The sequence below is a fragment of the Schistocerca cancellata genome, chromosome 9 (genome assembly GCF_023864275.1).
Source record: "Schistocerca cancellata isolate TAMUIC-IGC-003103 chromosome 9, iqSchCanc2.1, whole genome shotgun sequence".
NCBI lineage: Eukaryota > Metazoa > Arthropoda > Insecta > Orthoptera > Acrididae > Schistocerca > Schistocerca cancellata.
Window position 1 is genome coordinate 356,278,051 of NC_064634.1, and position 16,243 is coordinate 356,294,293.

Sequence of the window (16,243 nt, forward strand, 5' to 3'; positions counted from 1 at the left end):
GTAACCATTCCGTCACAGACCGTCTATTACGAACGGGTGCTTGATCGTGTTGAAAGATACAGTCGCCATCCCCGAATTGCTCTTCAACAGTGGGAAGCAAGAAGGTGCCTAAAACATCAATGCAGGCCTGTGCTGTGATAGTGCCACGCAAAACAACAAGGGTTGCAAGCCCCCTCCATGAAAAACACGCCGGCCGGAGTGGCCGAGCGGTTCTAGGCGCTACAGTCTGAAACCGCGCGACCGCTACGGTCGCAGTTTCGAATCATGCCTCACGCATGGATGTGTGTGATGTCCTTAGGTTAGTTAGGTTTAAATAGTTCTAAGTTCTAGGGGACTGATGACCTCAGAAGTTAAGTCCCATAGTGGTTGGTTGGTTGATTGTTTTCGGGAAGGAGACCAGACAGCGTGATCATCGGTCTCATCGGATTAGGGAAGGATGGGGAAGGAAGTCGGCCGTGCCCTTTCAGAGGAACGATCCCGGCATTTGCCTGGAGTGATTTAGGCAAATCACGGAAAACCTAAATGAGGATGGCCGCACGCGGGATTGAACCGTCGTCCTCCCAAATGCGAGTCCAGTGTCTAACCACTGCGCCACCTCGCTCGGTAAGTCCATAGTGCTCAGAGCCATTTGAACCATTTTGAAAAACACGACCACACCATAACACCACCGCCTCCGAATTTTACTGTTGGCACTACACACGCTGGCAGATGATGTTCACCGGGCATTCGCCACACCCTTACCCCCATCGGATCACCACATTGTGTACCGCGATTCTTCACTCCACCCAATGTTTTCCCACTGTTCAATCGTCCAATGTTTACGCTCCTTCCACCAAGCGAAGCGTCGTTTGGCATTTACCGGCGTGATTTGTGGCTTATGAGCAGCGGCTCGACCACGAAATCCAATTTTCCTCACCTCCCGCCTAACTGTCATAGTACTTGCAGTGGATCCTAATGCAGGCTGTAATTCCTGTGTGATGGTCTGGATAGATGTCTGCCTATTACACATTACGAGCCTCTTCAACTCTCGGCGGTCTCTGTCAGTCAACAGACGACGTCGACCTGTACGCTTTTGTGCTGTACGTGTCCCTTCACGTTTCCACTTCAGTACCACATCGTAAACAGTGGACCTAGGGATGTTTAAGTGTGGAAATCTCGCGTACAGACGCATGACGTAAGTGACACCCAATCACTGTACCACGTTAGAAGCCCGTGAGCACCGCGGTGCGCCCCATTCTACTCTCTCACGATGTCTAATGGCTATTGAGGTCGTTGATATGGAATGTGTGGCAGTAGGTAGCAGCACAATGCACCTAATATGAAAAACGTATGTTTTTGGGGGTGTCCGGATACTTTTGATCACATAGTGTACAGAATTGGCAAATGCTGTATGGATTAGCAGATGCTAACGGCCGTGGCTCTCAATCTTTCTGTCGGAAGGGACTTCCAGAACGACAGTGCCCCAACAAAACGATGCTTGAAGCAATTTATCGTCGTCTTGAGGAGATAGCGCAACATGGTAATTGACGGTCAGAGCAAGGAGGACATAAGAACTTTGTGTTGCCTTTTTCCGTATTACGGTCGTTTTTCACGTAATGCTCCATTGAAATCGATAATTTGCTGTTGGTTGCGATCAGTATTAACGGTTTCACCAGGTTTTAGCAGCTGATAATACACTCCTGGAAATGGAAAAAAGAACGCATTGACACCGGTGTGTCAGACCCACCATACTTGCTCCGGACACTGCGAGAGGGCTGTACAAGCAATGATCACACGCACGGCACAGCGGACACACCAGGAACCGCGGTGTTGGCCGTCGAATGGCGCTAGCTGCGCAGCATTTGTGCACCGCCGCCGTCAGTGTCAGCCAGTTTGCCGTGGCATACGGAGCTCCATCGCAGTCTTTAACACTGGTAGCATGCCGCGACAGCGTGGACGTGAACCGTATGTGCAGTTGACGGACTTTGAGCGAGGGCGTATAGTGGGCATGCGGGAGGCCGGGTGGACGTACCGCCGAATTGCTCAACACGTGGGGCGTGAGGTCTCCACAGTACATCGATGTTGTCGCCAGTGGTCGGCGGAAGGTGCACGTGCCCGTCGACCTGGGACCGGACCGCAGCGACGCACGGATGCACGCCAAGACCGTAGGATCCTACGCAGTGCCGTAGGGGACCGCACCGCCACTTCCCAGCAAATTAGGGACACTGTTGCTCCTGGGGTATCGGCGAGGACCATTCGCAACCGTCTCCATGAAGCTGGGCTACGGTCCCGCACACCGTTAGGCCGTCTTCCGCTCACGCCCCAACATCGTGCAGCCCGCCTCCAGTGGTGTCGCGACAGGCGTGAATGGAGGGACGAATGGAGACGTGTCGTCTTCAGCGATGAGAGTCGCTTCTGCCTTGGTGCCAATGATGGTCGTATGCGTGTTTGGCGCCGTGCAGGTGAGCGCCACAATCAGGACTGCATACGACCGAGGCACACAGGGCCAACACCCGGCATCATGGTGTGGGGAGCGATCTCCTACACTGGCCGTACACCACTGGTGATCGTCGAGGGGACACTGAATAGTGCACGGTACATCCAAACCGTCATCGAACCCATCGTTCTACCATTCCTAGACCGGCAAGGGAACTTGCTGTTCCAACAGGACAATGCACGTCCGCATGTATCCCGTGCCACCCAACGTGCTCTAGAAGGTGTAAGTCAACTACCCTGGCCAGCAAGCTCTCCGGATCTGTCCCCCATTGAGCATGTTTGGGACTGGATGAAGCGTCGTCTCACGCGATCTGCACGTCCAGCACGAACGCTGGTCCAACTGAGGCGCCAGGTGGAAATGGCATGGCAAGCCGTTCCACAGGACTACATCCAGCATCTCTACGATCGTCTCCATGGGAGAATAGCAGCCTGCATTGCTGCGAAAGGTGGATATACACTGTACTAGTGCCGACATTGTGCATGCTCTGTTGCCTGTGTCTATGTGCCTGTGGTTCTGTCAGTGTGATCATGTGATGTATTTGACCCCAGGAATGTGTCAATAAAGTTTCCCCTTCCTGGGACAATGAATTCACGGTGTTCTTATTTCAATTTCCAGGAGTGTAGATGACTCCCTTCTGGTTCCACCAGACACAGAACATTGTCTTCTTTCCCAAAGTGATTTGGTCTTGCTGTGGATGTCGACGGCTTGCCTGGATTCACCCATGATTTACGACGCTTATGAATCTCAAAATATCTGGTGAGCAACATTTCACAATTGGTCTTTCGATATGCTTGCTGTCTTTCATTCAGTTCATGCGGAACGCATTTTCTCACATTCTGCGCTTTTCCCATAGCTTTCAACCGAAGAGAAGTGGCTTTTTGCATCACTATTCAATTGTCCCGGAGTTCCTATTGAGTTTGAGTATCATCTTCATCCAATAAGGCCTGCAATTCGTTGTCTTCGAACTTTTTCGGTGGGTTCCCGCGATCGTCGTTTCTCACGTGAAAATCACCACTTTTGAATTTTTTGAACCACTCGAAACACTGTGTCTTCCCAAGAGCATGTTCGCCGTAAGCTTCGACAAGCATGCGATGCGATTCTGCAGCAGTTTTCTTCAAATGATAACAGAAAACCAATGCTGTCCGCAGATCGTAGTTCGTAGGCACAAAACTCGACATGTTTACGGGTTTAAAACAGATAGCGATGTTTGGAACTGGGTTATTGTATGTTGACATTCGTCGGCAGCCGTTACAGGAAGCAGAGGGTGCTGCAGACGCGGTCTCACGGGCACTACACTGACTGCTAGCACCATCTATAGGGTTTCATACTCTTACATCTGGTATATAAAGTCAAGGTTGCCACATGTTCTGGAGATCAGGGAAATCAGGGAATTTCAAACACGTCATGGAAATCAGGGGAAACGAGGTGTTCAAAAAGTCTCTCCGCAGTACCGTATACCGCAGTGAATATACCGAAATGAAACTCAGTGAAATACAAGTTATTAATTTATTGAACATTCATTTTTGCTTACAAATTTTCACATTAAATGTTGAAAGTGTCCCCCCTGTTGTTGAATGCACAATTCAATTCGTCTAATCATGTCTCCAAACACAAGCTGTAACACTTCTTCTGTAACAGAAGCAGTGAAAGTGGATATAGCTGTTTTCAATTCATCCTTGGATTTTGGACGGTTTTTATAGACAGTTGCTTTCGCTGCACCCTAGAAGAAAACGTTAGGTGGTGTTAGGTGAGGCGATCGTGGAGGCCAAAGTCCCTGTGAAATTATGCGATCACCAAAAACATCAGCAAGCAGTGACACTGAAACACGAGCTGTATGTGCGGTTGCACCATCTTGTTGAAAATAACCGTTCAGTATTGCACTTAACACAAGTTCTCCTATGAATGGGTACAGAATATCGCTGCAGTATCGTTGTGCGTTTATTATTTCGTTGAAAAATATGGGACCCACAATCCGACGTCTACAAATTGCAATCCAAACTCCTATTTTCACAGAATGAAGTGGTTCCTCGTGAATACACAATGGATTTGCAGTACTCCACATACGAGAATTTTGCGAGTTCATGTACCCGGATAAATTAAACCACTCCTCATCAGCGAAAACCGTTTCATTAATAATATCCCTTCCACTTTGTTGAACGAAATTTTTGAACCATTGGCGATAATGCAGTCTGTTGCCATGATCAGTATTTTTCAGTTCTTGTACGGCTGTCACTTAGTATGGGAAAAGTTTTAATTTTTTCCTTACAGCTGTGTGGGCCGTTCCGACACATCGATTTCCTGGGCGAGTTTTCTTACTGACTTGTTCGGACTCATGGACATTTTATCGGAGATAGCGAGTAGTTTATCCCCAGACAAAAGCTAGGACGACCACTTCTCGGTGCATCTGTCATTGAACCCGTACTTCGAAATTTTTTAATCAAATGTCACACAGTATCGCGATGTGCGAGTGTTGTCTCCGGGAAAACTGAATTAAATGTTTGACGAACTCAAACTGTGTATGCCGGCCGTGGTAGCCGAGCGGTTCTAGGCACTTCAGTCCGGAACCGCGCGACTGCTACGGTCGCAGGTTCGAATCCTGCCTCGGGCATGGATGTGTGTGATGTCCTTAGGTTAGTTAGGTTTAAGTAGTTCTAAGTTCTAGGGGACTGATGACCTCAGATGTTAAGTCCCATAGTACTCAGATCCATTTTTTTGAAACTGTGTATTTACCGCCAGCTTTGAACACTTTTTCTACTAAAACACACGTTCTTCAATGGTTAGCATTTTAACAGTGACAAAAACGAAAGATTCACTATAAAAACAGTCTTGATCACGATTTATTTATTAAGGTGACCGGTTTCGACCACTACTGTGGTCATATTCAGACCATTGAGCAGGAACGTCTTTCTGCTGGAGAATCACTGTTTAGTAGTGATTCTCCAGCAGAAAGAGGTTCCCACTCAATGGTCTGAAGATGACCACAGTAGTGGTCGAAACCTGTCACCTTAATAAATAAATCGTGATCAAGACTGTTTTTATAGTAAATATATTTTTTTAAATCTTTAGCTGACATGTATACTACATGCTGCACAAATACGATACGAAGTACTTGTCCATATTTATGAAATGTCTATGAAGTTCGTATGTAAAAAACGAAAGAAACGAACAAAGGAATTAAACTTAAACGTTCACGTCAACACGTGACGACACACACCAACGATACTACTGACGCTGGCTGGGATAAACTAAACAGTGGAATGTTGGGAGAGTCCACTTGAAGGGAAGTAACCCAGGCAGGCGAACAATCATACGGCAAGCGCGGCTAACAATCATACGGCACAGCGGAGGGACTTTTTGAACACCCCGTATCAGGGTAATTTGAAAAAACACTGGAAACATCTTGTTTTTGTCTCAGTAGATGAAATGGTTTGCTTACTGAGGTGTCATGCACTGTTGCTTTCCTACCACCACTCTCAGCTTGCAGTCAGTGCTGCCACCATTTCTAGCCACTAGCCTAGCAGCTGCTGACGAGAGGGAGGGAGGCATGAGTAGTTAGTTTGGATCTGATTGTCAGAGACTATAGACACAGTGGCCAGAGACGGTGGTCATGTTTGCATAAATTGGGTCTGAGTGATTACGTGAATCTGTGTGAGTTCTCGTTTTATGACAAAAGCTACGGCTGAAAATGCAGTTGTGGGAGTGTGACTGCCTTTTGTACATGCCTGTCTGCGGCTCAGCAGTCATCTTTACGGTGAGTTGCTACCTATCCTCTTTATTACTGATTCTCAGAGTATTTGAACAAGTTATCTGTTACAAGGATTGATCACTGTGATCTCATTTCATCAACATGTTGTCTGTGGCTTGTGAGAGTAGCTGGTTACACGTGTGGATTTCCACGATGGGTCGGACCCCAGGCCGTTTCTGTGGGTACCTGTAATGGATCGGACCTGCTGATCTGAAGCCATTCGGTTCCCACTAACGTGCAGGCCCTAGAGTTCCTAGATAACAAAAAAAAAATGGTTCAAATGACTCTGAGCACTATGGGACTTAACATCTATGGTCATCAGTCCCCTAGAACTTAGAACTACTTAAACCTAACTAACCTAAGGACATCACACAACAGCCAGTCATCACGAGGCAGAGAAAATCCCTGACCCCGCCGGGAATCGAACCCGGGCGCGGAAAGCGAGAACGCTACCGCACGACCACGAGATGCGGACCCTAGATAACAGAACGCAGCATGTCATTCTCAATGGAGAGAAGTCTTCCGAAGTAAGAGTTATTTCAGGTGTGCCGCAGTGGTGTCGTACGACCGTTGCTATTCACAATATATAAATGACCTTGTGGATAACATCGGAAGTTCACTGAGGCTTTTTGCGGCAAATGAAAGATTTTGATAAAGAACAAACAATGTATTTACCTTAATAGTGTTCAAAAGTCATAATATATATATATCAGTTCATGACATCCAGTCTTACAAATTTACTCTTTCTGATGGACACACGTCCAGATCGTCCGCTATCAAAACTCTGCCATCTCTCTCCCCACATCCACCACTGCTGCCGGCTCACCTCCAACAGCGCAACGCTACGCGCTGTTCGCATCCAACTGCCCAACACTGCAATAGCAAATTCCAACAATGCAAACCAGCCACAGACCTCACACAGCACAGTCAGTGATTTTCATATAGAGCGCTACGTGGCGTTACCAACATAAAAACCTAAACAGCCTACTTACAACCAAATGAGAACTGACAGACAAAGTGTAGACAGTCTCTTTAGTAGACCTGTTGCATCTTCTAAGTGCTCCGCTAGTAAAGTGCAATCTTTGGTTCAGCTTCACCACAACATGTTCTATGTGAGTAGTTACCCAAAGACAGTTAAAGGCCAAAGTATACTGACGTCAGCACAAGCCAGTGATGGCGTAAGGACATCCAGTGTCAACGTTACACATTTGGGCGGGTTTCATACTTCTACAACTGGTATATAAAACATGAGCAGCAGGAGTCACACACCGGTTAAGGAAGGCGGCGATGTGTGTTGCGCAGGTGAAGCGCAACATCAGCCGCATCCGCAGCAACGTGACGGCGGACCTGTGGCGGCTGACGGACGGCCCGCCGGTGCTGCACCAGGAGAACTGGACCAGGGCGGTGGTGAAGCGGCTGCAGGTGTTCGAGCACGAGCTGGTGCGCTGCGTCAAGCGCGACGGCTGGGACGGCACCGAGGATGAGAAGGCCGTCCAGTGGACGCTCATCGGCGCCCTCTTCTACTCCATCATCGTCATCACCACCATCGGTGAGTACCGCTGCGGTGCCTCACGCTCTCGGGCACAGTACCGTCTCGCCGGTGTCAGGCTGCGCTCCGATACTGATGCCGCCTGGCTAGCTATTCCAGACAGTCTGGATCGTTCCATGTTTTTGGGACACAGCTATCCCCTTCATGGGTCATGTTCGTGACACGCTCCATCTACTCACAAGGGAACCTCCCCATCGCACCCCCCCCTCAGATTTAGTTATAAGTTGGCACAGTGGATAGGCCTTGATAAACTGAACACAGATCAATCGAGAAAACAGGAAGAAGTTGTGTGGAACTATGAAAAAAATAAGCAAAATATACAAACTAAGTAGTCATCCGTAAGATAGGTAACACCAAGGGCAGTGTGAGCTCAGGAGCGCCGTGGTCCCGTGGTTAGCGTGAGCAGCTGCGGAACGAGAGGTCCTTGGTTGAAGTCTTCCCTCGAGTGAAAAATTTAATTTTTTATTTTCAGACAACTATTATCTCTCCGTCCATCCGTCCGATGCGAGGTAACTGCGCCGTAGTATGGGTTCGAAAAATATTCATTGACCTTGTCATTGAATGGATTCATACTGCCCACGGAATACATCTCACGTATTTAATGCACTCTCGTCCAAAGTAGCGAACAGTCAACTGCCAGCCAGGGAGCCTTTATAGCAGGAATACTCTCTCTTCCGTGCGCTGTAGTCGACTGACGTCGTGTGTTTCGATGTTTGTTTAGGTGTAGCGTCCCCATACTACGGCGCAGTTACCTCGCGAACAGATAATAATTGTCTCTAAATAAAAAATTAAAATTTTTACTCGAGGGAAGACTTGAACCAAGGGCCTCCTGTTCCGCAGCTGCTCACGCTAACCACGGGACCACGGCGCTCCTGAGCTCACACTGCCCTTGGTGTTACCTATCTTACGGATGACTGCTTAGTTTGTATATTTTGCTTATTTTTTTCATAGTTCCACACAACTTCCTCCTGTTTTCTCGATTGATCTGTGTTCAGTTTTTCAAGGCCTATCCACTGTGCCAACTTATAACTAAATCTGAGGGGGGCGCGATGGGGAGGTTCCCTTGTCGGAAGTGATGTCAGAATCACGTGTTACTCATTCCTACCACGGTTGACAGCTTTGGAGACACCATACTGATTTCGTCGTATTTTGTTGTTTTTGTACACTACTGGCCATTAAAATTGCTACACCAAGAAGAAATGCAGATGATAAACGGTTATTCATTGGACAAATATATTATACTAGAACTGACATGTGATTACATTTTCACGCGATTTGGGTGCATAGATCCTGAGAAATCAGTACCCAGAACAACCACCTCTGGCCGTAATAACGGCCTTGATATGCCTGGGCATTGAGTCAAACAGAGCTTGGATGGCGTGTACAGGTGCAGCTGCCCAAGCAGCTTCAACACGATACCACAGTTCATCAAGAGTAGTGACTGCCGTATTGTGACGAGCCAGTTGCTCGGCCACCATTGACCAGACGTTTTCAATTTGTGAGAGATCTGGAGAATGTGCTGGACAGGGCAGCAGTCGAACATTTTCTGTATCCAGAAAGGCCCGTACAGGACCTGCAACATGCGGTCGTGCATTATCCTGCTGAAACGTAGGCTTTCGCAGGGATCGAATGAAGGGTAGAGCCACGGGTCGTAACACATCTGAAATGTAACGTCCACTGTTCAAAGTGCCGTCAATGCGGACAAGAGGTGACCGAGACGTGTAAGCAATGGCACCCCATACCATCACGTCGGGTGATATTCCAGTATGGCGATGACGAATACACGCTTCCAATGTGCGTTCACCGCGGTGTCGCCAAACACGGATGCGACCATCATGATGCTGTAAACAGAACCTGGATTCATCCGAAAAAATGACGTTTTGCCATTCGTGCACCCAGGTTCGTCGTTGAGTACACCATCGCAGGCGCTCCTGTCTGTGATGCAGCGTCAATGGTAACCGCAGCCATGGTCTCCGAGCTAATAGTCCATGCTGCTGCAAACGTCGTCGAACTGTTCGTGCAGATGGTTGTTGTCTTGCAAACGTCCCCATCTGTTGACTCAGGGATCGAGACGTGGCTGCACCATCCGTTACAGCCATTGGGATAAGATGCCTGTCATCTCGACTGCTAGTAATACGAGGCCGTAGGGATCCAGCACGGCCTTCCGTATTACCCTCCTGTAACCACCGATTCCATATTCTGCTAACAGTCATTGGATCTCGACCAACGCGAACAGCAATGTCGCGACACGACATACCGCAATCGCGATAGGCTACAATCCGACCTTTATCAAAGTCGGAAACGTGGAGGTACGTATTTCTCCTCCTTACACGAGGCATCACAACAACGTTTCACCAGGCAACGCCGGTCAACTGCTGTTTGTGTATGAGAAATCTGTTGGAAACATTCCTCATGTCAGCACGTTGTAGGTGTCGCCACCGGCGCCAACCTCGTGTGAATCCTCTGAAAAGCTAATCATTTGCATATCACAGAATCTTCTTCCTGTCGGTTAAATTTCGCGTCTGTAGCACGTCATCTTCGTGGTGTAGCAATTTTAATGGCCAGTAGTGTACATTAAATATTGTAGCATTGAGCTAATATTTATGATGTCCATATCTTCACCATATTTCAGCTTATCAAATTCTAAAGTGGGGAAACAACTATATCATTATCAAAGTTACGTATTTTCTGAAAAATAAAGTATCCATAAGTGACAACGAGCTAGGAGGAAACGGAAAAAATGACAGATACTCATCAGTTTTCTGAGTAAGGTGACAACCTACACCACGGTATATGTTACAACTCATCTTGTCATTCGACTAATAATTCATAGTTAACGTTCACTGGCTTCAGACTATTACATTCCACTTAAATCTGTAATCACACTGCGAATCAATCTGTCACCACATTTGAGATCTAACCTTGTTTCTGAAATCTGAGTTATTCATAGCCGAAGCTCCGAAGAGCACTCAATTGAGTAGTCATGGGTCTTTACAAATCTTTGTACAATAAGTGAGTATGATTACCTTCATGGAAAGACAAGTTACAGACGAATGTCACCAGATGGTATCAGTCACAGACTCAGATGCGTTCCTTATAACATCATGAAACTGTACCCAATCATCACATTTTCTACCACAGATACTGATGCACAGTCTGTCGCTAACACTCAGATCACTGACACTGCTGTTCGCAATGGACGAGGAGTGGCTAGTGCTCCTGCTTTTTGCTGGGTACTTACGTACTTAAAACCGATCTGTGGTGCAGCTTCTGTACTTATGAGACTGCTGCTGAGTGATAATATGCTACGGAAAACATGAAAGAGAGACAATATTAGCTCCAAAACGTGTTGGTACCAGTCTTCTGGAGTTACCAGGAATCTAAAGAAGAATGTAGTGGCTGTTGTGTCCCATAACAGGTACATGTAGCCAAAAGGAGATTGTACGATAAGGGGAGAAATGACGCAGTAGTTGGTATTTTATTTAAACACTAATTTAACAATTTGATACATTATTTGATCAAAACTATTCGGACAGCTGTTAGTGGACATTAATTTGGGGTATGTCCACCCCCCCCCCCCCCCCCCCCGCCCCGCTCCCGCTTTATGATGGCATGACCTCTGCAGGGGACAATTTCAACGAGGTGTCAGAAAGTGCATGAAGGAATGACAGCCCATTCTTTCTCAAGAGCCAAAACAAGAATAGGTAGTGATATTTGAAGTTCAGGTCTGGAACGATGTCGACGTTTTAACTCATTCCAGAGGTAGAATGAAATTTTCACTCTACAGCGGAGTGTGCGCTGATATGAAACTTCCTGGCAGATTAAAACTGTGTGCCGGACCGAGATTCGAACTCGGGACCATTGCCATTCGCGGGCAAACGCTCTACCGACTGAGCTACCCAAGCACGATTCACGCCCCGTCCTCACAGCTCTAATTCCGCCAGTACCTCGTCTCCTACCTTCCAAACTTTACAGAAGCTCTCCTGCGAACCATTCAGAACTAGCACTCCTGAAAGAAAGGATATTGCGGAGACATGGCTTAGCCATAGCCTGGGGGATGTTTCTAGAATGAAATTTTCACTCTACAGCGGAGTGTGCGCTGATATGAAACTTCCTGGCAGATTAAAACTGTGTGCCGGACCGAGACTCGAACTCGGGACCTTTGCCTTTCGCGGGCAAACGCTCTACCGACTGAGCTACCCAAGCACGATTCACGCCCCGTCCTCACAGCTCTAATTCCGCCAGTACCTCGTCTCCTACCTTCCAAACTTTACAGAAGCTCTCCTGCGAACCATTCAGAACTAGCACTCCTGAAAGAAAGGGTATTGCGGAGACATGGCTTAGCCATAGCCTGGGGGATGTTTTTAGAATGAAATTTTCACTCTACAGCGGAGTGTGCGCTGATATGAAACTTCCTGGTAGATTAAAACTGTGTGCCGGACCGAGACTCGAACTCGGGACCTTTGCCTTTCGCGGGCAAACGCTCTACCGACAGAGCTACCCAAGCACGATTCACGCCCCGTCCTCACAGCTCTAATTCCGCCAGTACCTCGTCTCCTACCTTCCAAAGTTTACAGAAGTTCTCCTGCGAACCATGCAGAACTAGCACTCCTGAAAGAAAGGATATTGCGGAGACATGGCTTAGCCATAGCCTGGGGGATGTTTCTAGAATGAAATTTTCACTCTACAGCGGAGTGTGCGCTGATATGAAACTTCCTGGCAGATTAAAACTGTGTGCCGGACCGAGACTCGAACTCTGGACCTTTGCCTTTCGCGGGCAAGCGCTCTACCGACTGAGCTACCCAAGCACGATTCACGCCCCGTCCTCACAGCTTTAATTCCGCCAGTACCTCGTCTCCTACCTTCCAAACTTTACAGAAGCTCTCCTGCGAACCATTCAGAACTAGCACTCCTGAAAGAAAGGATATTGCGGAGACATGGCTTAGCCATAGCCTGGGGGATGTTTCTAGAAAGAAATTTTCACTCTACAGCGGAGTGTGCGCTGATATGAAACTTCCTGGCAGATTAAAACTGTGTGCCGGACCGAGACTCGAACTCGGGACCTTTGCCTTTCGCGGGCAAGCTGGAAGTTTCATTCCAGAGGTGTTCTATTGAGTCCAAGCCGGGACTCTGGGCAGGTCAATCCATTTCAGCAATGTTACTGTCCACAAACCATTGCTTCAGAGGTGCTGCTTTATAGCAGGGTGCGTTATCTTGCTGAAACAAACACCTTTCACTCCTAAACTGTTCCTCTACTGTACGGAGTGCACAAAGCCGTAAAATGTGTTCGTATCACTTGCATTTAGCGTTTTCTTAAGCGCAATATGTGGTCACAGACTAATCACGAAAAACCATCATGTTAATTAGCAAGTCCCATGTGACACTATAGCTGGGTTTCGTGAGGTTGGACTTCCTGTCCATGTCAGTGTCAACTCCCTCATTGCATGTGAGGACGGCTTTGGAGTTGGCAGGAGAGTGTGACTCTGCTAATTTTATTCAACTAGGTCAGCCGTTCCAAATCTTTCTTAGGCCATTACCCCTGAGTGCAATCAGACTTTAGCCAGCATCCCCGTGTCTCTTCCGCCCCCCCCCCCCCCTTCCCCCATTATCATCAAAATTAGCACCTAACTAATCTGCAGAATGAAAGGCTTTTCTTAGGACATTTCTATTCTTAAAATGGATAAAATGCTAACTATTCACAGTGAGGGGAGACATTTGTTACAAAACATACTTCATCTGCTTTAGTCCTCTCCACTGCGCCACTTCCTTGACGTGCTGACTGCAACCCCATTTAAAATAAACGGACTTAAAATGTGAGCACTATGCTTACTGTTCACAAATCCTTACTTCTGAATTGGCACAAATTGGAAGACTTTAGGCTGGTAATGCTTTGTGTCAGACCACAGCCGGTAATAGTAATAGTAATAATAATAATACTGTGTACAATTTCTGGACTACTGCGGGTACTATCTACAACTTGGAGAAGACATTATTTTGAGATATTTAACATTTGTTACACATATGTCTCACTTTTGTCATCAGCGTTGTACGGAGAAAAGCACAACATATGTTTATAGTGAGTGAACTATATGAGGAACCTGTAATCTCCACTGCATTAATGCTGCTAATCGAGAAAATTAATAATCAGAATTAGCGTCTTATAAATCTGTGGTAGTAATAACGATATTTTGAAAATACTTTAGTTTCATGACTGAAATAGACTCGAATGGCTGAGATCCACTAATCTAGGCAGAGTACCTCTGCCTCTAAAACATAGTCTGCACAGCCATCTTTAAAGGGGGAGGCTGTCCTGATATCAAATAATGGCTCTGAAGACTATGGGACTTAACTTCTGAGGTCATCAGTCCCCTAGAACTTAGAACTACTTAAACCTAACTAACCTAGACATCACACACATCCATGCCCATGGCAGGATTCGAACCTGCGACCGTAGCGGTCGCGCGGTTCCAGACTGTAACGCCCAGAACCGCTCGGCCACTCCGGCCGGCTGTCCTGATATCACCCACTGCTTTTTTGAGGTGGGGGCGGCGGTGTCTTCCAAGCTCTTAGGTTAACTATTCCATTGCGGTGCCAATTCGAGGGTGGGCCCCAAGGGAAAAAGTGTATTCTATTGTGAGAACGTGGCCATGAAGCAAATTTGAACCAAACAGCTTTTCTTTCCTTTTAAAGGTCGACGCCATTTTAATAACATGCTTTACAGGTATTACAAACTTATTCTGATTTTATCATCTGATGTACCCACACTTTCGCGATATTTAGGTGGGTCTAGAATCTGGAATTGATTTAACAGGCAAATACGCTTTTTAATCTTTAAATCACTTGCTATGCATGCATGTTTGTGACCATTGGATTCGTAATTTCCCCTGTCATGTGATTCTGCAAGTGGATTTTATTGTAATTTATCATATTTGTGCCGAACAATGTTGGCAAGCGGGGTGCACTCAGCCCTTGAGAGACCAATTGAGGGCCGGCCGAAGTGGCCGTGCGGTTAAAGGCGCTGCAGTCTGGAACCGCAAGACCGCTACGGTCGCAGGTTCGAATCCTGCCTCGGGCATGGATGTTTGTGATGTCCTTAGGTTAGTTAGGTTTAACTAGTTCTAAGTTCTAGGGGACTAATGACCTCGGCAGTTGAGTCCCATAGTGCTCAGAGCCATTTGAACCAACCAATTGAGGAGTTACTTGATTGAGAAGTAGCTGCTCTGGTCACAGAAAGCTGACAATGGCTGGGACAGCAGTGTGCTGATTACATGCCCCACCATAACTGCATTCAGTGACGCCTATTGGCTGAGTATGACACGGCGGTCCGTCAGCACCATTGAGCTTTCCGACTCCTGTTCGGTCAGAGTTTGAGATTTTTTGATTATATCTGGACTCTCTATGTTGGATGCATGCCATGGCTACTAGCGCCACTCCAGGTGTGTGGGAGGTACATGCGGCATCACCTTCTGAAACTGTTATGCAACATACACTGAAGAGCCAAAGACGTAATAACGTGTAGGGCTTCCAGCGAGCAGGCAGAAGTGCCACAGCACGACGTGGCATGGACTCGACTAATGTCTGAAGTAGTGCTGGAGGGAAATGACACCATGAATCCTGCAGGGAAGAATACTAGGGAGTGGAGATCTCTTCCGAACAGCACATTGCAAGGCATCCCAGGTATGCTCAATAATGCTCATGTCTGGATAGTATGGCGCCCAGCGGAAGTGTTTAAACTCAGAAGAGTGTTCCTGGAGATACTCTGCAGCAGTTCTGGACGAGTGGGGTGACGCATTGTCCTGCTGGAATTGCCCAAGTCCGTCGGAATACACAGTGGACACGAATGGATGCAGGTGATCAGACAGGATGCTTACGTACGTGTCACCTCTCAGAGTCGTATCTAGACGTGTCAGGGGTCCCATATCACTCCAACTGCACATGCCCCGCATTATTAAGGAGCCTCCACCAGCTTGAACAGTCCTCTGCTGACATGCAGGATTAATTCATGAGGTTGTCTCCATACCCATATATGTCCATCCGCTCGATACACTTTGAAACGAGACTCGTCCGACCAGGCAGCATGTTTCCAGTCATTAACAGTCCAATGTCGATGTTGACGCAACCAGGCGAGGAGTAAAGCTTTGTGTCGTTCAGTCATCAAGGGTTTACGAGTGGGCCATCGGCTCCGAAACCTCTTATCGATGATGTTTCGTTGAGTGGTTCGCACGCTAACAATCGTTGATGGCTCGGCACTGAAATCCGCTGCAATTTGCGGAGGGTGGCACTTCTGTCATCTTGAACGATTATCTTCAGTCGTCGTTGGTCCCGTTGTTGCAGGATCTTTTTCCGACCTCAGCGATGTCGGGGATTTAAGTTTTACCTGATATTCACGGTAGACTCGTGAAATGGTCGTACGGGGAAATCCCCCACTTCATCGGTACGTCGGAGATGCTGTGTCCCACCGCTCGTGCGCAGA

At 47.4% G+C, this 16,243-nt stretch overlaps 1 protein-coding gene and 1 non-coding gene across 2 annotated transcripts in view; one reads left to right on the top strand and one right to left on the bottom strand.

Moving 5' to 3' along the window:
* The window catches only part of LOC126101410 (uncharacterized), a 667,375-nt gene that overhangs the window by 13,768 nt on the left and 637,364 nt on the right, over window positions 1–16,243 (top strand). The window contains exon 2 of the mRNA XM_049912072.1: window positions 7,524–7,770. Coding sequence (XP_049768029.1) covers window positions 7,524–7,770 — 247 coding nt within the window. The remainder of the gene's footprint in view (window positions 1–7,523; window positions 7,771–16,243) is intronic.
* On the bottom strand, window positions 11,903–11,977 carry Trnas-cga (transfer RNA serine (anticodon CGA)). The gene has a single exon. It is a non-coding gene; the product is annotated as a tRNA-Ser (tRNA).